The sequence below is a fragment of the Melanotaenia boesemani genome, chromosome 24 (assembly GCF_017639745.1).
Source record: "Melanotaenia boesemani isolate fMelBoe1 chromosome 24, fMelBoe1.pri, whole genome shotgun sequence".
Classification (NCBI taxonomy): Eukaryota; Metazoa; Chordata; class Actinopteri; order Atheriniformes; family Melanotaeniidae; genus Melanotaenia; species Melanotaenia boesemani.
Genome location: NC_055705.1, coordinates 1934440 through 1960088, shown reverse-complemented (window position 1 = coordinate 1960088; position 25649 = coordinate 1934440). Strand labels below are relative to the sequence as shown.

At 43.2% G+C, this 25649-nt stretch overlaps 2 protein-coding genes across 2 annotated transcripts in view; one reads left to right on the top strand and one right to left on the bottom strand.

Moving 5' to 3' along the window:
• LOC121635925 overlaps positions 1–1136 on the top strand; it is a 117499-nt gene extending 116363 nt beyond the window's left edge. Inside the window, exon 23 of the mRNA XM_041979343.1 lies at positions 1060–1136. Coding sequence (XP_041835277.1) covers positions 1060–1136 — 77 coding nt within the window. The remainder of the gene's footprint in view (positions 1–1059) is intronic.
• A 1689-nt stretch (positions 1137–2825) lies between these two features.
• Positions 2826–25649, bottom strand: part of LOC121635255 (NLR family CARD domain-containing protein 3-like) — a 1000352-nt gene continuing 977528 nt past the window's right edge. The window contains exons 9-14 of the mRNA XM_041978364.1: positions 9652–9874; positions 5256–7053; positions 4966–5139; positions 4393–4569; positions 4095–4141; positions 2826–3884 (exon numbers count right to left, since the gene is read on the bottom strand). Of these exons, the coding sequence (XP_041834298.1) occupies positions 3352–3884; positions 4095–4141; positions 4393–4569; positions 4966–5139; positions 5256–7053; positions 9652–9874 (2952 nt within the window). The 3' untranslated portion in view covers positions 2826–3351. The remainder of the gene's footprint in view (positions 3885–4094; positions 4142–4392; positions 4570–4965; positions 5140–5255; positions 7054–9651; positions 9875–25649) is intronic.

The window sequence follows — 25649 nt, the reverse complement described above, 5'->3', positions numbered from 1 at the left end:
CCCTCCATGCCCTTTCTCCTATTAGAAAACTTTCAATAACTTTTAAAGAGACATGTCTTCTGGACATCCTGAGCTATTTTGGTAGCGGTACGAAGAAATCTCTGGGAGGAGATAGATTTTGAAAATGTCAGTAAAACGCCAAAATGGCGACTTTGACCCAAAATGGCCGACTTCCTGTTGGTTTTAGGCTGTTACTCCAAGAGGATTTTTTGTTCGCCCAAACATTTGGAATACATGTAGCGATTTTCATAAAGATTGATGAGGTGCAGTGGCAGGGCATCATAAATAGGTGGCGCTCTCATTCAATTTTGCCCGAACAGTCCCGAGCACCACAAAATACGTAAATTTACACATTCCCTTGGGGGGGTACGCAAAATTAGGCGCGTTTTCGCGCATGTTCAGGTCCCCTAAAATGCAATTTACTTTTGACAAGAAGAAGAAGAATAAGGAAGAAACGGAGCAATTACAATAGGCCTTCGCACCGCCTTCGGTGCTCGGGCCTAATAAACGCTTGCATTACAATAGGCCTTCGCACCGCCTTCGGTGCTCGGGCCTAATAATAAACGCTTGCATTACAATAGGCCTTCGCACCGCCTTCGGTGCTCGGGCCTAATAATAAACGCTTGCATTTCAATAGGCCTTCGCACCGCCTTCGGTGCTCGGGCCTAATAAGAATAAACGCTTGCATTACAATAGGCCTTCGCACCGCCTTCGGTGCTCGGGCCTAATAAACGCTTGCATTACAATAGGCCTTCGCACCGCCTTCGGTGCTCGGGCCTAATAATAATAAACGCTTGCATTACAATAGGCCTTCGCACCGCCTTCGGTGCTTGGGCCTAATAAACGCTTGCATTACAATAGGCCTTCGCACCGCCTTCGGTGCTCGGGCCTAATTATATTATATTATATTATATTATATTATATTATAATATATTATATTATATTATATTATATTACCACCTGGGTCCAAGTGACAACAAAATATAAAAACGACTGGTAAGAATAACATTCCTCCTGTAATCTATCATTTTCATAGATATTGCCGTGTGCTCGGTGCAGAAGGGCTTGTGTTGAGCCAGGCCCAGATGACTGCAGAGGAACTCTATAAAGTCCAGGTCCAGGTCACAGAGGCGTAGTCCAGGTCCAGGTCACAGAGGCGTAGTCCAGGTCCAGGTCACAGAGGCGTAGTCCAGGTCCAGGTCACAGAGGCGTAGTCCAGGTCCAGGTCACAGAGGCGTAGTCCAGGTCCAGGTCACAGAGGCGTAGCTGGAAATGGAATGCTTAAAAATTAAGACAGAGGTTAAAAACTACATGAAGAAATAGGCCAAATGAACAGCCTGTCAGTGAATGATGGAACTTTTGGGGAACTGAAATAAGAAAAAATTTCCTGTTCATTTCTTTTTACAGTGGTTCTGACAGATTTCATCACACACAGTTGTGGTTAATTTCATGTTTACTCACATATGTTGTGAACAGTTCCTTCCACTCTGTACATAAGCATGCACTTAGACAGGACAGGGTTGTTGTCGTCACAAAGTCGTCTCATCCTGGCTCAAGATAAAGAACCAGTCCGGTGTGTACCAGACTGAAGAATGATGCATGGACAGCTGCTGACGTGATTACTGATAAACATTTCTCTTTTATGCTATAAATGATGTGACAGGAGATTCTTTGACCCTGTATACTAGAAATGTGGAATATTTTTCTGCAGTAAACACTCCTTTATCGAAAACCCGGAAAGACTATTTGCTTGACTTAAGACTCAATCATTAAGACTTTACTTGGTTATAACACATAATGTCCTAATAATTCCCATAACTCCTGTTGTTTGAACATCAACACAAAAACCTGAACCCAGCAGACAGATGAAAACCTCTTTCCAGCATGTAGCATCAGTGGTCCACAGCTCCACGTTTCCTCCCTCTGGTTAGTGGTTAGTACCTGCTGCAGCATCAAAGGCCTCCAAGCGTGACGAGTCTCCCCTTACAGCACCTGTCCTGCTCATCTCCGGCTTTAATTGTATTATATTTTTAAAAATTACATCATTTAATTTAATTATATTCTGTGTTATTTTCTTACTCTGTGGGGAGTGGTAGCCTAGTGGTTACTCTTACAGATATTTATTGCAGCATTTTCTTATTTCATGGGGACATTTTTAAGGATTTTGGGCTCTAGTGGCCTTTTTTTTAATAGTAGCTGGACAGGAAAGTTGGGTCAGAGACAGCAGGGAATAACCTGGCTGGAAACTAAGCAGCCTAGCTCAGGGACCACTGCTTAACCTCCGGACGCTGGGATCTGGCAGCCCACTGTTCCTAGCAACTAGGAATTTCTAGCAGAGAAGGAATTTCCCCACTGTGGGACTAATAAATGATGATTATTATTATATTATGGTCGACTCTCAGATGTTTAAGGAGGTTTGTGGTGCTGCTACAACACCTCTAGGTCTTCCCACACACATCAGACATCGTTCAGCTCCACACGTGATGCTACGGCCTGAGAGACGCTGCTGCACCCCTACGCTGGGCCATTTTACCCATGACTATGGCAGGCGGAAGAAAAAGTAGTTCCTGCCAACTGGGTCATTTAGAGAAGATCCTGATTTTAAAGTTACTTTCCACTGAATTCCAGTTCGTGATAGACTGATTTTTTTTTTACCCCAAATCAGTTATATATCTATATTCTAACAAGAAAATCAATTCTAGAACATAAATAGCCGGTATCAGTAGCATTTTGGTATCGAGCAAAAAAAAAAAAAAAAAAAAAAGCAAAAAACGACATGAAATTATGGTAAGAAGGAGATTTTTCTCTTTTCAGTCACAAAGTGCTTCGCAAAAAGATTTTAATAATATATACATCTATTCATGCATATGAATAAATATGTAGCTAGTATGTACAACGTCTCCCACACACACACACACAAATGTATATACATGTTTATGTACAAATAAATAATATAGTAAAATAGCAATAAAACTCTAAGAAGCTCAATAGAAAACACTGAACCATGAAACCATCAACTTAAATAAACATGGCACATAAGGAAATAAGAAGTCTTCGTTTGCACCGTGGCAGCAGCTTTTGAACTCAGCTCAGAGATGCGCTGAGATAACAGCACGGACAATCAAACCCCACTCCACTCAGGCTGCAAAAGAAAATACCACATGAGCTATTTACATGTTGATCAAAGCTCAGATACTGCCTCATAGAAACACCAATGAGACAAAAATTACATCCTGAAACACTAACGGAGTCTTCCAGCTTAGCCCAGTCATTTCCAATATTTCATAACTGGTCCGGTGGTTTATGTGACCTTGCCCTACAGAACTACAGATTTTTGACTGTCTTGTAAGTTCAAAGCTGGCAAAGGAAAGCAGAAGAATTGAATTTCACCCCATAACCAAAGCCAGCGTACAGCGGTTGAGTGAACGTGGTGTTGAAGGTGTGGAGGTGGATCAGAGAGTCAGAGGAGACTCTGTAGAAGGACAGAGTTCCTGCAGGACAGTCCACATACACTGCTACTCTGCTGGAGACAGAGGAGGAGGAGATGGGTGTCCCACTGTTGTTATGCCAGGCGTTATATCCTCCGTCAGTGCAGGTCAGACACCAGGACTTGTCATTCCCTCCAAACTTGGAGCCATCGCTGTCTCCATTCCTCCCAATTCCTCTGTAGCTCACTGCAATATAGACCTTCCCGACCCACTCCACCTCCCAGTAACAACGACTGGTTAGAACATTTTCACACAGCACCTGAGGCCAGTAATCAAATCTGTCGGGGTGTTCGGGGTAAAGGTGCTCCTTCCTTAGATCTGTAACCTTCTTGTTGTTCTCAGACAGTTTGAGAAACTTGTGGGCTGTGTTTGGGTCCAGTGTAAGTTCACAGAAATCTAATGAGAGAACAGCAAGCATATAATTCACAGTTTCTGGTCATTTAATCAATTATTTATTTTGGTGCTGATTCTCTATCAAGTAAATTTTTATCTAGAAAATTCTACAGTAACTTAGAGCAAATATTAGAGTCATGCACCAATTAATTTAACAGCATTGACTGACAAATCTAAAATCTATATGTTTTAATGTTAAGAAAACACACTTACACTTTCTCAGGTTTGGCTTCAACCACCTCACTGCACCGGGCTCAGCTCTGCAAGATGGGAACAAGTCAGAAGATGTTCTTTTTGTTAAGAACAGTCACTGTGTCACCCACACAAAGAGAAATAAAGATACACATCAACACATTTTATAACTGTCTTTCAATTCAAGCTTTGTTCTTCGCAGTTTATACTTTAAAAAAAGAAAACACAGCAGCCCATCGAAGACGTACAGACAACCATGAACTCTTTTGGGACTCTAATATTCATATGAGCATATTTAAATAGTCCAATAAGAGCCGACCTGAGAGCGTCCAGCCTCTGCTGCTGAGGGATGTATAATCCAGCAGTCAGCAGCTTCACTCCTGACTCTCCAGGATGGTTGTAGCTCAGATCCAGCTCGCGCAGATGGGACGGGTTGGAAGTCAACGCCGAGACCAGAGAAGCACAGCCTTCCTCTGTGACCAGACAGCCTGATAGGCTGCAGAGTCAGGAAACAAAGATGGTATTTTAGAAAACTGTATGTACCTGAACATAAAACACATACATGTTTGTGGGCTATGATGTGGGCTGTCAAGCTATTAAAATGTCTAATCATGAAAAATGGCACGACTCTGTGCAGTGTATTTAAATTATTAAATAATAACACATTTATTTAAATTATTAAATTAAATGACTCCGAAATCTTATCAGACTTTATCTACAATACTTTAAGTTTGGTTTAATTAAGAGTGTATGTTTTAACAACCAAGCATTTTTCTGTTGTCTACAATAATAAATCCTAATTAAACAACCTATCAAGTTGCTACCATTCTGTTATTTTCTTTACAAAAAGACTTAAGCCATGGAAGACTCATCCGTTTCAAACTGATCTTACCTGAGACTTTCCAGTTTACAGTGTGGACTCTCCAGCCCACCACAAAGCTTCTTTACTCCTGAGTCCTGCAGGTCGTTGTTACTCAGGTCCAGTTCTCTCAGACTGGAGGACTGGGAGCTGAGAACTGAAGACAGAGCTTCACAGCTTCTCTCTGAGAGGTTGCAGCCACTCAGTCTGAAAAACATGTGCCACATTTACATGCACAGTAACATGCCGACTACTTAGCCTATAATAGAGTAGATAAGGTTTACACAAGCTGAATACAGGATTTTCTATTAACATTTACTCACTGAGCTTTCTTAGAGGCTTTGACAACTGGCAGCAGCCTCAGAAGAGCCTCCTCTGAAGCAGAGTATTTCTTCAGGTCAAACACATCCAGATCTTGTTCTGATGACAGTAAGATGAAGGCCAGAGCCGACCACTGAGCAGGAGACAGGTTCTCTGTGGAGAGACTTCCTGATCTCAGGGACTGTTGGATCTCCTCCACTAGAGAAGAATCATTCAGTTCATTCAGACAGTGGAACAGATTGATGCTTCTCTCTACAGACTGACTCTCACTGATCTTCTTCTTGATGTACTGGACTGTTTCCTGATTGGTCTCTGAGCTACTTCCTGTCTGTGTCATCAGACCTCGTAGGAGACTCTGATTGGTCTGCAGTGAAAGACCCAGGAGGAAGCGGAGGAACAAGTCCAGGTGTCCTTTTGGACTCTGTAAGGCCTGGTCTACAGCACTCCGGTAAACATTTGATTCTGCTGAGTCATCATCTATTGTTTCAGATCGCTTAGGGGTTTGTTGTTCTTCCATCACATTGACTCCAGACTTGATGAAGGTCAGATGGACATGCAGAGCAGCCAGAAACTCCTGAACACTCAGATGGATGAAGCTGAACACCTTCTCCTGGTACAGTCCTCTCTCCTCTTTAAAGATCTGTGTGAACACTCTTGAGTAATCTGAGGCTGCTGTGATATCGATGCCACACTCTGTCAGGTCTGATTCATAGAAGATCAGGTTTCCTTTCTGCAGCTGATCAAAAGCCAGTTTTCCCAGAGACTCAATCATCTTCCTGTTCTCTGGACTCCAGTGTGGATCTGTCTCAGCTCCTCCATCATACTTGACCTTCTTGACTTTGGTCTGGACCACCAGGAAGTGGATGTACATCTCAGTCAGGGTCTTGGGCAGCTCTCCTCCCTCTCTGGTTTCCAGAACATCCTCCAGAACTGTAGCAGTGATCCAGCAGAAGACTGGGATGTGGCACATGATGTGGAGGCTTCGTGATGTCTTGATGTGGGAGACAACTTTGCTAGCTAGTTTCTCATTGGTGAATCTCTTCCTGAAATAATCATCTTTCTGCTCATCTATGAAACCTCTGACCTCTGTTGTCATGTCAACACAGTCAGGAGGGATCTGATTGGCTGCTGCAGGTCGTGTGGTTATCCAGAGGCGAGCAGAGGAAAGCAGGTTCCCCCTGATGAGGTTAGTCAGCAGCACATCCACTGAGGTGGACTCTGTAACATCAGTCAGGGTCTCATTGTTGTGGAAGTCCAGAGGAAGTCGACTCTCATCCAGACCGTCCAAGATGAAGACAACCTGGAACTCTTCAAAGCTGCAGATTCCTGCTTCTTTGGTTTCAGTAAAGAAGTGATGAACAAGTTCCACCAAGCTGAACTTTCTCTCTTTCAGCACATTCAGCTCTCTGAAAGTCAGTGGAAACAAGAACTGGATGTCCTGGTTGGCTTTGTCTTCAGCCCAGTCCAGAGTGAACTTCTGTGTTAAGACAGTTTTCCCAATGCCAGCCACTCCCTTTGTCATCACTGTTCTGATTGGTTCATCTCTTCCAGGTGGGAGTTTAAAGATGTCTTCACATCTGATTCTTGTTTCTGTTTTAACAACTTTTTTGGATGCTGTTTCAATCTGTCTGACCTCATGTTCATCGTTGACCTCTGCTGTTTCTCCCTCTGTGATGTAGAGCTCTGTGTAGATCTGGTTCAGAAGGGTTGGGTTTCCTGCTTTAGCGATACCCTCAAACACACACTGGAACTTCTTCTTCAGCATAGATTTGAAATTATGCTGACACATGGAAGGAGATTCTAAAAGAAGAAATAACATCACTCTGTCAGCAAATCCAATCTTAGAAACATAACATTTTGATTTTGACAAGAAAGATGATAAAACAGAACCAATACATCTAGTGACTCATGGTAAGAGTATGCAATAGATAAGTTTAGACCCAATTTTAGCTTTCGCTGTGGGACAGACAGAACCTTACATTTGACTCTAGAACATTTTGATATATTGAGTTCATGGTCCACTCAGTGACTGCAAGCCTTCTGGTCCTGTGGCTAGAAAACAACCCCAAATCATTAGCCATCCATCATCATTGGTATGAGGTGACCAAATATCTCCATTTCGGTCTAGTCTGTCCAAAGACATTGTTCCAAGCATCTTGTGGTTTTTTCAGAGACAGCCACACAAATGTAAGTTGTGCTGCCATGTTCTGTTTAAAAAGAAAATGATTTCTCCTGCAATTCTTCCAAACAAGCCAATACTTCTTAAATTTAAATGGACATTGTCTGCTGCTTATCCGGAGTCGGGTCAAGGGTCAAGCTGACTAAGGAAACCCAGACTTCCTTCTCCCCAGCCATATTCACCAGCACATCCGGGGGGATCCCGAGGCGTTCCCAGGCCAGCCGAGATATGAAGTCTGTCCAGTGTATCCTGGGTCTTCATCGGGGCCTCTTTCCGGGGGGACATGCTCAGAACACCTCACCAGGGAGGCATCCTAACCAGATGCCTGAGCCACCTCATCTGGCTCCTCTCGATGTGGAGGAGTAGAGACTCTGCTCTGAGCCCCTCACGGATCACCGAGCTTCTCACCCTATCTCTAAGGGAGAGCCCGGCCACCCTGCAGAGAAAACTCTTTTCAGCCGCTTGTATTCGCGATCTCATTCTTTCGGTCACTACCCACAGCTCATGACCATAGGTGAGGGTAGGAACGTAGATCAACCGGTAAATCGAGAGCTTTGCCTTTTGGCTCAGCTCCTTCTTCACCACGACAGACCGATGCAGAGTCTGCATCACTGCAGACGCCGCACCGATCCTCCTGTCGCTCTCCCGCTCCATCCTTCCCTCACTCCTGAACAAGACCCAGAGATACGTGAACTCCTCCACTTGGGTCAGGACCTCAATCCCACATGGAGAAAACACTCCACCCTTTTCCGGCTGAGGACCATGGTCTCGGACTTGGAGGTGCTGATTCTCATCCCAGCCGCTTCACACTCGGCTGTGAATTGCCCCAGTGAGAGCTGAAGATCACGGCCCGATGAAGCCAACAGAACCACATCATCCGCAAAGAGCAGAGACCCAATCCTGAGGCCCCCCCTCTACATCCCATCAACACCTCGGCTGCACCTTGTCCCAGGGAAACACGGTCGAATGCCTTCTCTAAGTCCACAAAACACATGTAGATTGGTTGGGCAAACTCCCATGCCCCCTCAAAGAACCCGAAGAGGGTGTAGAGCTGGTCCACTGTTCCACGACCAGGACGAAAACCATACTGCTCCTCCTCAATCCGAGGTTCGACTATCCGACAGACCCTCCTCTCAAGCACCCCTGAATAGACCTTACTGGGGAGGCTGAGGAGTGTGATCCCCTGTAGTTGGAGCACACCCTCCGGTCCCCCTTTTTGAAGAGGGGGACCACCACCCTAGTCTGCCAGTCCTGGGGAACTGTCCCCAATGTCCACGCGACGCTGCAGAGGCATTTCAGCCAAGACAACCCTACAGCATCCGGAGCCTTAAGGAACTCTGGGCGGACCTCATCCACCCCCAGGGCCTTGCCACCGAGGAGCTTTTTAACCACCTCAGCAACCTCAGCACCAGAGATGGGAGAGCCAGCACCAGCTACCCCAGACTCTGCTTCCTCATCGGAAGACATGTTGGACTGGTTAAATACATCTGGAGGATTAAAGGGCTGATGTCTCAGCAGGATTTCTGCATTATCCTTAGTAGACTACACTGCTGCAGTTAGTCCAGAACGCTGCTGCCCCAGTCGTCACTAAGACCAGGAAAGTGGATCATAGAACTCCAGTCCTCAGATCTTTACACTGACTTCAGTGTGTCTATCAGGGTATGAATGTGTGTGATACATGAAAAGAGCACTTTTTCTTGCTCTGTACTCATGCTAATGTCTAAAATTTCCATCCTCATGTCACACAACCACGCTTTCTGCTGGCTTTTGGTGATTATGATCTCTGATGTGTTATAGGTGTTGTTGTTTGTTGTTCTTACTGAAAAAAGTGAAATGTTAATCCTGGAAAAAAAAATCCCCACCTGAATGTTCCAGAGCAGAAAAATCCAGGAACTTCTGCTTTTAAAGAAATGATCTTGTTAACTAAAAAAAAAACAAAAAAACAAAACAAAACAGCAAGCCCGATAAAACCAAAGCTTTGCATCAGGCTTGAACATGATTTATCCAGCATGTCCAGTCTTTAGAGCAGTGGTCACCAACTCAAGATCTCCCATCCTGCAGGTCTTAATGTTGCAACAGACTTGACTTAAAGTTCACAAGTTGTCGGAGAACATTTTCATTTGAATCAGGTGTGTTGTACCAGGGAAATACTAAAACCTCCAGGATGGTAGATCTTGAGGACCACAGCTGGTGACTCTGCTTTAGAGAAATCCTCTTACTGCTCTGCAGATGCTCAGCCAGCTCCTCCTGCTTCATCCTTCTCAGGAAGTCCACTGTGATCTTCACAAAGGCCTCTATGCTGCTCCTTCTCTGTTCTTCAGCCTCCAACACCTCCTCATCCTCCCTCTGACTGTCTGAGCATTCTGGGTAAACTGGGCTCAGAAGCTTCTGGATCTTCTTCAACTCGTTCTTCACAAAAGTGATGATGTTGTCCTCCAGCAGCTGGAAGAGAAACGATATGAAGGACACAATCAGATGGAGTCAAACATCAGATCCATTATGGACACACTGACCATCTACTGGTCTACAAAGGTCAGCATGGACATGATGTGGACAGAGGAGATGGAAAAGTAGTTGTTGTACATGTACAGACCATAAATATGGAGTCCAGCTGTGTTTGATGCTGCTGGACAGACTGACCACTGGGAAGCTCCGAGCTCTGCTGGTCCACTCTGTGGAGGAATCAGGAAGAATCAGCTGATATTCTCTCTGTCCACACAGAGACAAAAAAAACTCAAGGTCCCTGCACTGGTTTGGAGACGGTATTGGTAACTTAGAAATGTATGTGCATCAGTTAGAATAACATCAGAGATGCATCCAGTAAACAAAGGTTTGTATTGATGTTTTATGTGAAGTGGTGGAAAAACACTGCAGCTGAAAGACAGACACAAAAAGACTGGCTGAGCATTCTGGATAATCTGGGCTCAGAAGATTCTGGATCTTCTGTAGCTCGTTCTTCACAGATGTGATGATGTTGTCCTCCAGCAGCAACTTTCAGAGATAAACCAGAAGACCACCAAATAACTGTCCACTTTTAAATATAATGCTTTAATCCTGCTATGAGGTTCCCTCCGGTTATAAAAACAATAACTGTATCACATGAAATGTGTTATCCAGGGCTAGAAACAGCTCTTCAGCCAACAAGCACAACAACTCAAAGAACTGAACCAAGAAAATATGAACCACATTAAAGTGGTTTACAGTGAGTCCTGACCTCCACCCATCATCAGAGAGTGTACAGCAGAGAGTGGACCAGCACACGGCTACAAGAAGCCGAACGCTGGAACGTTTAGTTTATTTACCAACATGAGTTTCTTATTTTATTACTTTTGTTGAAGATCATTTATAATTTATAATAATACTAAATTATATTGATCGTGGATTTCCAAACATTTTAAAAATGTTTAAAAGGGAGCCATATGTATAATTATATATATAATAAAGTTTGTTTAGTTTTATGTGATAAAGTTTTAAAGATACAGAACATATTTTTAAAACATGCACATCTAATAATATATTTTCTATTTTTAATAAATAGTTTTTTCAGATATAGACTTGATCCAGTTTTTAGACGTCTCGGTCAGACTCCAGAGGCTCCGTCCAGCTGCAGAGGTTCGTGTTTGGACTGGTTGCTCCTGAAGGACAAACAGCTGGGTCCAGGTTGGAAATGAGGTTCCAGTTCACAGGACTGTGGTCTGGGATGGAAGCTGGTGGGCAGAGGAACTTTTACTTGTCTGCACCGTGGCTCTGAACCGAGGCTTCTCATCTCTGCTTATCTCGTGATGAGGGCAGCTGCTGTGAAATCTACTGGTTGCAGCTTCCCTTCAGCTTTTTCTCTTTAACTGACTGTCACCAGGTTGTTTCCTCTGATCAGTAAATAAAACAGCAGAGAGCTCCGTTAGATCTTTCCTCCTTCTTGGACCCTCTGGAGTGAGATCCAAGTTGTTTCTTTCTCCTGCACGTCTACATAAAACACCCCAGACGTTAGGAAGCATCTAACCAACTCTGATGGTGAAATGTTAGACAATTTCAGATGCTATGAAAACTCCTTCAGTCTTTCCAGGATATTGGAAATTTGGCTCTTCCTCATTCACAATATTCAGATTTACAGCCTCGAACGTAAATGTGTCCTTTAGTTTAAGTTGGTGCATGAGGCCAGGTCTCCCATCCTTGTGCTTGTGTTTAAGACATGGATCAACCAGAATGAAGCGATGAAATCTCTGCTCACCTCTTACGTCCTTCTTTAAAGAGCAGAGGTTCGTTCTTTGACGCGTTGCTCCTGAAGGACAAACAGCTGGGTCCAGGTCCTGCATCTGTTTCTGGTTTAAAGATGTCCAGAATCCTGAAGGAGACAAAAACATCACGTCTGTGAGCGTTTAATACAGAGAATAAATAAATGAACTCACACATTCCTAAACGGGAATGCTTTTGTCTGTTTTACAGCTACTGCTCTATATTTAGTCTTACAGGTCACTTATTTGAGAAATCAAGTTTTTATCTGTAAAAAAATCCATTTTAACAAATCTATTCATTAAAGTCATTAATTTATACACATCATACCATTTAGTTTCTTTAAAAAAACACAGTGTGCTGCACAATAAATGTAAAAAGAGAAAAAGAAGAAAGAAAGTCTTCTTCATGCTGGAGAAGTTCAGCTGGCAGATTATTTTACATTAAGCTGGGGAGATTTAATTTTATTAATACCTTATTTAAAATGCAGGTTTTGTAAACCACTGCATGTTGCTTTTAAAGTAAATCACCTGCACAGAGTTTTAATAACATGTGGTGTCATCATGAAATGACATCTGGTGAACTTACATGTGGTCTAAATGTGGTTCCAGTAAAACCGGTGGACTCATGGCGGCTCCGCATGGACAGTCTGAGAAGAGGAAAACAACAACCCTGAGCAGCTGCTTTAAATATATAAACTCCTCTTCAAAAAGGAGGGAAAAGGAGGGTATTTATCCATAAATACTGAAGGTGATGTTTGAAAGACTCCGTCCAGGTGATAAATGGGGAGACGCTGCCCCCTTGTGGTGTAATAATGAACTGCATCATGTTGGGTGGCGCGTGATTGTGGCCAGTTGAACGATTGTCTGAATTTAACGGCTCATTTTAATAAGACAAGAAGCACTCAGACAGCAAACGGTGGCATAACGTTTTCTTCCAATGACTTTGAATTGTTTCTGAGTCAGAAACTGATGGTGAAATGATCCTGATCTCCCCAACGCTGCTGACTTCATGAACACACACACACACACTTCTTCTTCTGTAGATCTGTTGTCACTTCAGATTAAACATATCTGTATAAGCAGGTTCAAATCCAGAAAATCCAGTCCCACTTTTAATGTGGTTGTATTTCTCAGCTATTTTAAAATATGATGATGATGATGATGATAATTACTGGATCATGTTCTGCATTTTGTCCTCCTATTTACTGGAGAGTGGTGGGGCTGCCACGTGCTGGCTGAGGGGGAGGAGTTGGGACTTCAGGGACTGGTTTTCCAGATCAGGACTTGAACCTGGTAAATTTCTTTTTTTTTACTTTTTCCATTGTACATAAATTATTTTAATCCTCTACTGACGTCATACATCAGATATGATGGTAATCCGCCCACGCGTTGTAATGGAAAATTTATTCATATACCCTTATAGTTTGTAGGTTACACTTTGTATGTCTGTGTATTTAGATAAGAACTCCTTCTCACACCTTCCCCCCTCTCTCATCCCCTCAACAGATGTTGAGAGTTTAGTGAGCTTCCTCCTTTGCACCCTTCACTCCGTAACATTTGTTAACAGCTATGTGAGGAATTTAAAACAATGACCTCCTACTGTGATGTTATCAGCTCATGCCTGGTATATTAACTAAGCTCACTTGTATCTCCCCAGACTCACGCAGACAAACTTCTTTGACTGTGGGACTCTCATTGCTGATCAGCTCTTAATAAATAATACTTTGTTCGATTCTCACTTAGTGTGTGATCTTTGATAACTAAAAATTCCACAACAATTTGGCGTTGTCGGCAGGATATCTTGAGTGACTGACCGGAGGACCAGAACCCGTGATTGCGCATCCTGAAGGATACTTCAGCCCCTGGGTCAGCCTTAACCGACAGGGGACGGTGGAGGGACTCCGTTCAGGCACCACTGATATCCAGAACGAAGTCTGCATGTGGAGCAGCATCCAGAATCACACACGGTGAGAAGTTTTCATATCGGACTCCCATTTACTGCTCCTTTTCGCAGGGTCCCACTATCTTGTGAGGCAAGGTAGGTCACTATTCTACTGCGGTAGGGTAGAGTTAGTCCGGCACTGGAGTGAAAACTTCAGTGGTAATAAGAGGCGTTTTAGTAATTTTTGTGCCTGGGTTTGGACAACCCGAAAACAGAGAGAAAATCCAGCAGGAGACGTCCTAGCTGCAATGGGAAACACAGCTGTGACGGGGAAGGAGAGTAAATGGGACCCCCAATATGTAACAAAGAAAAAAAATAAATAAATAAATAAAAGGGCCAAACAATAATATTTAAGGATATATATAAGTAATAAAATAAATATATGAAAATGTCAAATAGGTGCACCTTATAAAATAACTAAAGAAGAAATAAATATATTACATAAAATAAGTGTATTGCTGAAGCATAAAAGGGAAGAATAATGATACCAAATAATAAGAAGATAACGAAAGAGTTAAAGTGTTAAAGTGTGTGGTTGGATATTTCCCTCACATTCCGAAGCAGCAGACAGAGAGGACACGCTGCCGGTAATAATGAAGCACTGTCTAACAGTTTAAGTAGGATTGAGAAATCTCATGAAGAAATAAAATGGGTACTTTTTACAGTAAAAACTAAATTAGAAGGAGATGCTAAAATTACATCTGGAAAAGATCCAGATAATGAAAAAATGATCTGATCAGGCTGAGGAAATGTTTTGCTCTGCTCCAGAATACTTAATACATACAAGGACACCTTCGGGTTGTAAAAGCTGGTTGTTTGAAAAACCATAGTTTTTGAGTCTCAGCTGACTTGTATTTGCATTTATAAAATATTTTTATAAGACTTTCAGTCCTTTCTTATGGACACCTTCATCACAATGCTTTAATTTTATTGTGTTCTTTCTACTTAATTTGTGTGTTCTTTAAAACTTGTCAAACATAAACAATTTTTACCTTAAAGGAAATTAGATACACACACAGAAGATTTACTTTTAGCATTGTCAAATCTCTGAGAGAAAACACTTGCAACTTTCCTCAGACACATGCATAATCTTTGTAGGATAAATATTGACCCTATTTTCTTTTTCTTCTTTTCCTCCTTCCTCCGTCTCCGTCGGAGACACCCTCTCCTGAAGCTCACAGGCTGCATCCCTGACCCGACTCAGTTCTTCCACCGGGATAAAAGTCAGCAGAGACCCACTGATATATATATATGTATATATATATATATAAAATTTCTATCACCGCCATGTCCTACGAACTGATACGGATGCCCATTCCTACCAACACCACCATGATGTTCTACAAGATTCAAGAGAAGAAACAAAGACATCTGATATCAAACATTTACCACCAGAGTTCCTCTGCTTCTAGTTTCAAAGAGACTGAAACCAGATGTTTGATGGACGTGTAAACATCTGGTTTTTGGATGGTAGGACACCATCCTCCACAACGCTCCTGATCATGCGTTTTGTTCAGAGGACAAGAAGACTAAACTGGGACAAGAAACTGACTGTGAGCTCTGTAGTCCAGCTCCGAGGTGGCGTGGCCGCTGGACTTTGAGGGGCGAACCGAGAGGTGGGTGCTGAAGACCCGAGGTTGGAAAACCATCCGGTTCTACTGACCAGAGAGAGAACATCCACGTGGTGAAAAAGGGTCATTGGCCATAAAAATCAAAAGGCAGTTTGCCGTCTGACTGATCCACGGCAGAGCTGACTCGGGGATGGAAGCAGTCATGTGACCAGTTAACACAATGATGGTGAGATTGTTCTGATTTCTTACCACAAATAATTAATGATTTCATTCAAAATCTTTATTGAAGTTAAGCAGATCTACATCGTTTATGGAAAGAAAGTGTTAAAGAGTAAACAGAAGAAGCTTCACGTCTAGACATTTCACACACAAAAGACTAGTTCACAGCTGGAACTAGAGACACCTTTACATACACAAATACACGCACGCTCACTGCAACGAAGTACTTGCTTGCTACTGACATCACATAACATGAAATGATGAGCTACTAACCCTGTCTTGTTTTGGTTTCACAATTTAGAAAGAACAGAACATGTTTAGTGAGCTGGTGGCAACAACCTTTCCTCAGTTATCCAACACTGATCGGCTCATTTATAGAGGAGAAGAAAATGAGTAAAACGGGATGAAAATAATGTTTTATTTATTTTATCCCTTCAGATGCATTCTAATGGTTACTCACTGACACATGAATTTATATTTCTCCAGATTACCGTCTAACCGTTGACCCAGGATCAGATAAGATGGTATCTCTCTCATTGCTACAGCTGAAGTAGTGAGAGTGAGTAAAACCTTCCTGCCAGAGGTGGAAATGCCAACATACTGATCCTTATGTACATTTCTATAATACTGAATGGCAGTTTCCCTGCTTGGTTCTGTGTGGTGATGCAAACTGCAAGTCCCCTGATTTCCTGAAAACCTTAAGTGTGTGCGTGAATTGCACCAAAACCGTTCATGTGTCTCTGGGTCCTAATTATTTTATTTTGTCTTTCACAAATGGCTTAGATTAGGGTTTTAGTACTCTTGGTACGGTATCTATAATCCATATTAAACAAGAATTGAATCTGAAACAGTTTTTAAAGATACAAACTGAAAACATAATAGATTTATTTTTCAGTCAAGCAAACTAAAAATCTGAAATCTGTCTGAAAACAGATGAATCAATAAATAAATTGCTTAGAGGGAATTTCCTAAGACCTAAAGAAAATGCTGATGTACGAATTAAATTACGTTAAGGAGCTCCTCTATTAACTGTCATCAGATGTAACTGTATGCAAATTACTTTAAGTAAAACAAAGAAAACCTTAAAAACTTAAACAACAAATGTTGAGGCAGATAAAATTACTTTTAGGTCATTGTTAGCTCTGCATTAAAACAGGAAAATGCACTATAAAATGACTACTGAGATACCAGAAGAAAATTAAAACCTGTTTCATATTGGTCTGATATCCATGGATATTTTAAACTGATTCTCTTATACAAATAATAATAATGAAAAAAGGGTTTTGTAAAAGACTAAAAGAGGAAAGCGCTGCTCGAGCAAATTTGGCTGATGATGGACACATCATTAAAAGAATTTTAATTGGGTTTACGTCCATATCATCTTGGAGTTGAAAGCATTAATAATAAAAATCTCCAAAACAATTAATGTTTTCCAAACAATTTCAAAATGAATTTTAAGGATCCTCACGAATGCAGGAAAATTGACCTGCTCTGATTTGGCCTTTCTGCGCAGAACAACTGACGTGACTTTGACAAAGTTTCTGACTCTGACCTGACGACAAACCACTGATGGACTGATATTAAATGAACTTTTCTTCCAGCAGGTTCTTATCCAGGATTGTTTCCACAGAAGAATGATTGCTGTTTTATAACGCTGTTAATTCTGCTGCCATTAACAGTTACACACATTTATTGTCATAAAAAGCAGGTCTGATAATCTGTTTACAGGAGGAGGAGACGTCTACTCTACATCTCTTTTTGTAAAATATGTGTATGTGCATTTTGAAATCACAAATGATTTTGACCCTCATGACATTTTGGGATAAACTTTTACAGGTGGAGTGAAAATTATCACCATGTACACATGTGCTTATGCTGATGAGGATTGTTTTTACAGGGGGATGCCGGAACAGGCAACTTCAGTATTCAAGCATACAAGAATTTTAATGTTTTGTGTACAATTTCATGTTTTGTGTACAATTTCACTCTTATCTGGGATAATGTGACATATTAACAAAGATGGAAAGTATATCAGTTTTTTGGTAGATTGACTATTCCACCATGCACCTCTGGTTCTGCAGGTATTGTGCGCACTACTGATGGACAACCCTGCCTTTCTTATCATTCTTCCCTTGGTTTGCTAGGTTGTCACATGGGGTGGACCATGTGACAAAAGGGAGGTGGTATTCTCAATAACATCTCTGATTCCTTTCGAACAGAAAGTTCTTTCACAGGTACACAGTGTGAGTAAGGAAGGCCCTGCCACGCCAGCATCAGATCTGCTCCACTCCTTGGTTCCGGGAGACTGGATCTTGGTCCGGGAGACGAGAAGAAAGCACTGGCGTTTTGAAAGGTGGCTGGGTCCATTCCAGGTCCTGTTGGTCACTCATACAGCCGTGAAGGTCGCTAAAAGGTCCACGTGGATTCATGTGTCCCACTGTAGAAGGTTTCAGGGTACCCCAGCTCCAGCTGACCTCTCAACCACAGGGCAGAATAATCCCTGAGGTCAGCCCCGTGTGAGATAGTCCATTCTCCACGTGACAACATGAAGTACACCCAGACTGCCGTGAGGGGATGGTCGTGCGTCATCCTCTTCATCCTTGTCACCTCCCTCCTCTGGTACCTGGATCCAACCGGACCTCACCCAACACAACGCACCCCAGCTTCGTCCCAACCCGCCAGACGACTGCAGGGGACAGAAGCACCCTCCTTAAGGAGGCACCGCCGAGATGACCACATCCTCCAGCATCATGATCACACTGAAAATCTTTGGTGGCAAGTTGCCAATATGTCTGCTCATAAATTGACAAATGACAGTTGCTATGTTTGTGGACTGGTGCCGCATGCCACACCCACTCAATCAGTTTTTATTCCATATCCAGTCCCTTTGAATACCACTTTGTGGACTCTGATCATGGGTAATAGATTACACCCTAGGAACATTACTTGGCCACACCAGCGCCTTCCCCTCTCCTGGAGGAGACCAGCTGAGTTTTCCAGCAACACAAACTCCACTTGTGTTTCATCCAGAACTGTCTTCCGCTTAAGGGATCGTACAAATCCATATTCTTCTCCACCTCTTTGTTTTCAGCGAAATGGGACAGATGCACTATTCTTTTTAGGACACACTCTAGATTGTCAGCGTATTATTCCTGTCTCATGTATATCCTCACCTTGCCCCAAACGCTCTGACTCGTTCACCTTAAATTCTTGTGATTATTCCCTGACTGTTCTCTTTCTACAGAGTGAGACTTAGGAGTTGTTGTGTTTAAACATTGCGGCCTTTTCCTGAACCCTTTCATCACCCCCATCGTGTTAAACGCGGTATCTTCTCTCCACAGATGAAAGGATTTATGATGGCTTTGCCCTGGTGGGGGGTTGGGGAACTAGCATGGACTGTGGAAGATCTATCAATCTCTTTGGAAAATTTAACCTCTTTATGTGTGATTAATATGTTGCATTTTAATCAAAGGGGTGGATTGTAATGGAAAATTTATTCATATACCCTTATAGTTTGTAGGTTACACTTTGTATGTCTGTGTATTTAGATAAGAACTCCTTCTCACACCTTCCCCCCTCTCTCATCCCCTCAACAGATGTTGAGAGTTTAGTGAGCTTCCTCCTTTGCACCCTTCACTCCGTAACATTTGTTAACAGCTATGTGAGGAATTTAAAACAATGACCTCCTACTGTGATGTTATCAGCTCATGCCTGGTATATTAACTAAGCTCACTTGTATCTCCCCAGACTCACGCAGACAAACTTCTTTGACTGTGGGACTCTCATTGCTGATCAGCTCTTAATAAATAATACTTTGTTCGATTCTCACTTAGTGTGTGATCTTTGATAACTAAAAATTCCACAACAGCGTCACGCTCCCCTGAGGCTGACATGTGGGTGTGTTCAGATAAACACTGAAACTGAGAATAAGCCACAGCAGTCTGATATTTCATCATCTAGGAATTTCACTGAGGAACTCGGATCCACATCAAGCATGTTTACTTTCTTTATGAGTGTGTGAAGATAGTAACACTGCTGGACTGGTTGGAGTTGTCAAATCGCTGTCGGCTGTACTCAAGCTGGGTTTATTCAACCAACAGAACTTTACAGTTTGTCCCTCTAACACTGAAGGTCGTTGGTCGTATGTGGTTCTAAAACAGAAAACATCATATCAGCACCTTCCTAATTATACAAACAGGTGCAGCAGACACGGACTGTTCATGTGTATATAAATATTTAACAAATAGTGTGTGAGTCAGAGACTATTTCCACACACTCCGCCGTGAACCGATCACTTTTCCAGCTCATAAGCTTCCAGGAAGCCTGTTGTCTGATAACTTCTAACCTTCGGATGAAAGTAACCGGCTCTTTTAACTCTTTTAACTTTGAACTGACCTTTGCCCTCCTACTGATCCAGAAGCGGACGTCTGGCTGACCTCAGAGAACAGGGATGTGTGTGGAGGTTAAAGTCTCCACGAAAAGGCTGTCGAGTAAAATCTGAGAAGCTGAAACCACGTCAACAATCTTAAAGTGGACCAAGTTTAGTTTAAGCTGAGCTTCTGGAAACAGGCTGCTAGGATAAGGTCATTAAACAAGACCTCAAAAAATGTAAAGAAAATCTGACATGAGGCACTTTTAATAATTAAGAAGTGTTTATATTAACGGTACAATCATAGAGACAAAAAAACTGCATTTCAAGCCACTGGCCATCTCAGGAAGTCAAACAGACTTTCTTTTCTTGTAGAATTGTAAATTTAGTGGGATTCTCCACAAATAATGAAGCTTTCCATCAACAAACCTTCACATAAGAAAATCAGAAAATACTACAAAGAACTATAAAAATGGGATGACATGTTTAACCACGACATCCCCACAGTGATGGTGAAACACCTGCTAAACCAGGATTTAAGCTTTTTTAATGTTAACTTATATTTCTGCATTAAAGGACAGAAACATGCCACAGGTTTAAATTTCAAGCAGCAGCTGATAAAAGCGGCAGATTATTTCTGTACCTGCTGGCTTTCTGGATGTTACTTTTTATGGTGAGATTATTTCCATAAACTCAAACTTTCTACTGAAACAGAACTGAGAAAGCAGGACTAGCAAGTAAAACAAAACAAACTTACAGATTCTTCAAACAGTCCACAGTGGTGAAGACTCAGTGTGTGAACACACTGTCACACATAAAAGCTGCTTCCTGAAGGAGGCTAAGCTCCGCCCACTAAACGCCACCCATCAGTCAAAGTCACTGAGTTCCTTCCTCATGAATGCAGGAAAACAATCCTCTGAGTGAGCAACAGAGAGAAAGGGGGAGTTTAACAGTGACGACACATCCGGTCATAGCTAAAAATAACTGATGTGGTTCAGTAAATCTTTACGTGGTGAAGTTTTCCTGGAATCCAGACTGGGAGTGTCTGATTTCTCCAGCTGCAGAAACCTCTGAATTAACAGTGTAAACCAAATAAACCTTATTTAAGACGAGGCTGGAGCCACGAGGCAGAGCTCCACCAGCTCTGTCATAAGTACAACACCTGACATCCTCACCTGTATGGGATAAGCTTTGTGCCACTGGGGAGCGAATCTGAATTCTTTATATTTGAATTTGAATCATTCAATTTGAATCTGAATATGCCTGTTTGAATAATTGCTTAAAAAAACTGAATCCAAATGACCATATTTGATATTGAATCTTTGTTTTTTGAATGTGTATATTGGTAAAGTTCAAACTTTTGTATTTGAAAAAATTCATTCCCTAATTCATTTTCATAGTTCAGTTTCAGTTCTCTCCATTCAAATTCAGATCTGAAATACAAATTCAGATCTGAAATACAAATTCAGATCTGAAATTCAAATTCAGATCTGAAATTCAAACTTTTGTGCCACACATCCGGGACCTGATGTGAGGCAAAACTAGTCGATCTCAGATGGAGTAACGTCAGTTTTGTGCAGTTGTTCTCAACGGCTACAAGCAGAGGGAGGGCGAGGGGAGGGTGGCGGCGGGGAGAGAGAGAGAGAGAAATGGAGAAACCCTAAGATCCAGGCCAGCCACTCGCTACAACGGCAGTTACCGTTTCTGTAGCGGCAGTTACCGTTTCTGTAGCTGCAGTTGCCGTTTCTTTAGCGGCAGTTGCAGTTTCTGTAGCGGCAGTTACCGTTTCTGTAGCGGCAGTTACCGTTTCTGTAGCTGCAGTTGCCGTTTCTGTAGCAGCAGTTACCGTTTCTGTAGCGGTAGTTACCGTTTCTTTAGCGGCAGTTGCAGTTTCTGTAGCGGCAGTTACCGTTTCTGTAGCGGCAGTTACCGTTTCTGTAGCGGCAGTTACCGTTTCTGTAGCGGCAGTTGCAGTTTCTGTAGCGGCAGTTACCGTTTCTGTAGCGGCAGTTACCGTTTCTGTAGCGGCAGTTACCGTTTCTGTAGCTGCAGTTGCCGTTTCTGTAGCGGCAGTTACCGTTTCTGTAGCGGCAGTTGCAGTTTCTGTAGCGGCAGTTACTGTTTCTGTAGCGGCAGTTGCAGTTTCTGTAGCGGCAGTTACCGTTTCTGTAGCGGCAGTTACCGTTTCTGTAGCTGCAGTTGCCGTTTCTGTAGCGGCAGTTATCGTTTCTGTAGCGGCAGTTACCGTTTCTGTAGCGGCAGTTGCAGTTTCTGTAGCGGCAGTTACCGTTTCTGTAGCGGCAGTTACCGTTTCTGTAGCGGCAGTTTCCGTTTCCTCAACGGTCTCAGCGGTTTGCTGTGGGCTGGTTGCAGACTTTTCACATTAGTGGTAACTCCTAATACAAGAAAAATATGTGCAAGTTCGTACAGATTAATCTGCACCTCAAGTAATGTACATACACCATGTAAGCTATAACGGACCAGCTTTCTTTTGCATTGGTTTGGAAACAAACCGGGCTGCAGACACGCCAGATCACGTCTGTGACGGCGCATCACTGTGAAAGCAGCTTGCAGGCTTGCTGTCTTTCTGTCTCAGCAAGCAAGGTCATTAAGACAGAAAGACAGGCGACGACCTATTTAAAATTAAATGCAACGTTGCCGTTGATCGTGACATTTCATAAAGATACTGGCATGTCCACCATGGTGTTTGAAGGATGAAGATTTAACGTTTGTGGACCCTGACCACTGCTGGTTAGGACGTTGCGGGACGACAGAATGTTGTTCCATTCTCGTCTCTCCTAGACTGACGGAGCCAAATAAGCCTGCAAGCTGCTTTCACAGCGATGCGCCGTCACAGACGTGATCTGGCGTGTCTGCAGCCCGGCCAGTTACTTACTAAAATGTTTCCAAACCAACGCAAAAGATCAAGCTGGTCCGTTATAGCCTACATGGTGTATGTACGTCACTTGAGGTGCAGATTAATCTGTGCAAACCTGCGCATATTTTTCTTGTATTAGGAGTTACCACTAATGTGAAAAGACTGCAACCAGCCCACAGTGGCAAACCGCTGAGACCGTTGAGGAAACGGTAACTACCGCTACAGAAACAATAACTGCCACTACAGAAACGGTAACTGCCGCTACAGAAACGGTAACTGCCCCTACAGAAACAATAACTGCCGCTACAGAAACAATAACTGCCGCTACAGAAACAGTAACTGCCCCTACAGAAACAGTAACTACCGCTACAGAAACGGTAACTACCGCTACAGAAACGGTAACTACTGCTACAGAAACGGTAACTGCCGCTACAGAAACGGTAACTGCCCCTACAGAAACGGTAACTACCGCTACAGAAACGGTAACTACCGCTACAGAAATGGTAACTGCCGCTACAGAAACGGTAACTGCCCCTACAGAAACAATAACTGCCGCTACAGAAACAGTAACTACCGCTACAGAAACGGTAACTACCGCTACAGAAACGGTAACTGCCGCTACAGAAACGGTAACTGCCCCTACAGAAACAGTAACTACCGCTACAGAAACGGTAACTACCGCTACAGAAACGGTAACTACTGCTACAGAAACGGTAACTGCCGCTACAGAAACGGTAACTGCCCCTACAGAAACGGTAACTACCGCTACAGAAACGGTAACTACCGCTACAGAAACGGTAACTGCCGCTACAGAAACGGTAACTGCCCCTACAGAAACAGTAACTACCGCTACAGAAACAATAACTGCCGCTACAGAAACAGTAACTGCCGCTACAGAAACGGTAACTACCGCTACAGAAACGGTAACTACTGCTACAGAAACGGTAACTGCCGCTACAGAAACGGTAACAGCCCCTACAGAAACGGTAACTACCGCTACAGAAACAATAACTGCTGCTACAGAAACAGTAACTACCGCTACAGAAACGGTAACTACCGCTACAGAAACAATAACTGCTGCTACAGAAACAGTAACTACCGCTACAGAAACGGTAACTACCGCTACAGAAATGGTAACTGCCGCTACAGAAACGGTAACTGCCCCTACAGAAACAATAACTGCTGCTACAGAAACAGTAACTACCGCTACAGAAACGGTAACTACCGCTACAGAAACGGTAACTGCCGCTACAGAAACTGCAACTGCCGCTAAAGAAACGGAAACTGCCGCTACAGAAACGGTAACTGCCCCTACAGAAACGATAACTGCCGCTACAGAAACGGTAACTGCCGCTACAGAAACTGCAACTGCCGCTAAAGAAACGGCAACTGCCGCTACAGAAACGGTAACTGCCGCTACAGAAACGGTAACTGCAGCTACAGAAACGGTAACTGCCGCTACAGAAACGGTAACTGCCGCTACAGAAACGGTAACTGCCGCTACAGAAACTGCAACTGCCGCTAAAGAAACGGTAACTGCAGCTACAGAAACGGTAACTGCCGTTGTAGCGAGTGGCTGGCCTGGATCTTAGCGTTTCTCCATTTCTCTCTCTCTCTCTCCCCGCCGCCACCCTCCCCTCGCCCTCCCTCTGCTTGTAGCCGTTGAGAACAACTGCACAAAACTGACGTTACTCCATCTGTGATTGACTAGTTTTGCCTCACGTCAGGTCCCGGATGTGTGGCACAAAAGTTTGAATTTCAGATCTGAATTTATATTTCAGATCTGATTTTGTATTTCAGATCTGAATTTGAATGGAGAGAACTGAAACTGAACTATGAAAATGAATTAGGGAATGAATTTTTTCAAATACAAAAGTTTGAACTTTACCAATATACACATTCAAAAAACAAAGATTCAATATCAAATATGTAATGATCCGTCTGATAAGGGTCGGACTTCCCAGCCTCCCTGAACGCAACCTAATTTTCCCACTCTGATTGGTAATACGCTTCACCTGTTTGATGCCCTTTAAATACCTGCCTGTGACAGCGTTTCTTCGCCAGATCGTCTTGGTTCTACCCTGCACGTTTCCAGCCGTTGTTCTACCTGTCTGCCTGCCTACCTGCCTGTTGTTGACCTTGTTTTGGACCTGGACCATCGTCTCTGCCTGCCCCCTGACTGGTATCTCTGTTTGTTATTGGATTTCTGGATTATTGACCCCTGGACTGGTTTTTGGATGTGGATTTTGGATCACGGAATAATCTACTCTGCCCAGACGGAGATATTCATTATCACCCACTTCCGTGGGTTGGAGACCCTGACCCCCGCCAGTTATTCCCCCACTAACCTGTTCTTTACCCAGCAGTTATCCACCCACTCCAGTGGACTCCCCGTCCGGCTTCCCGGGTTCTGCCTGTACGATCTCACCAAACTGCACTACAGCACCCGAAGAGCTGACCGAACGAGACCGGATAGATCACCAGTGCACATTTACATTGTTCAAATAAATTCCTTTTTACCTTTCACTGGAATCCTGATTCTTTTGAGTCCAATCTCCGGGTTTGTGACAGTACGATCTGGCCAAACTATGGACTCATCAGGTTCCAGTGATTGGCGCGTCAGAGTTGAGAGCGCAATCAGCCAGCAGGAAATGGGGTTGAATGAGTTGGTTTCACAGGTTAAGACACTGGCCAAAGGAATAGCAACCTTAACCACGTCTGTTTCAGGAACGTCTCATGCACCACAGGCTTCACCAACAGTAAATCCGGGGCATGAACCCCGCGTGGCTTCCCCAGAAAGATACTCAGGAGATCCAGGTCAGTGTCGGGCTTTTCTGGTTCATTGTTCCCTACAATTTGAGCTCCAGCCTTCGTCATTCCCCACTGAAAGGGCCAAAGTGGCTTATGTTTTGTCCCTACTATCAGGACGGGCGAAGCTATGGGGAACGGCTGAATGGGAGAGGGATTCGCCTGTGATTGCCTCTTTCCGTAGTTTTTCGGAGGAAT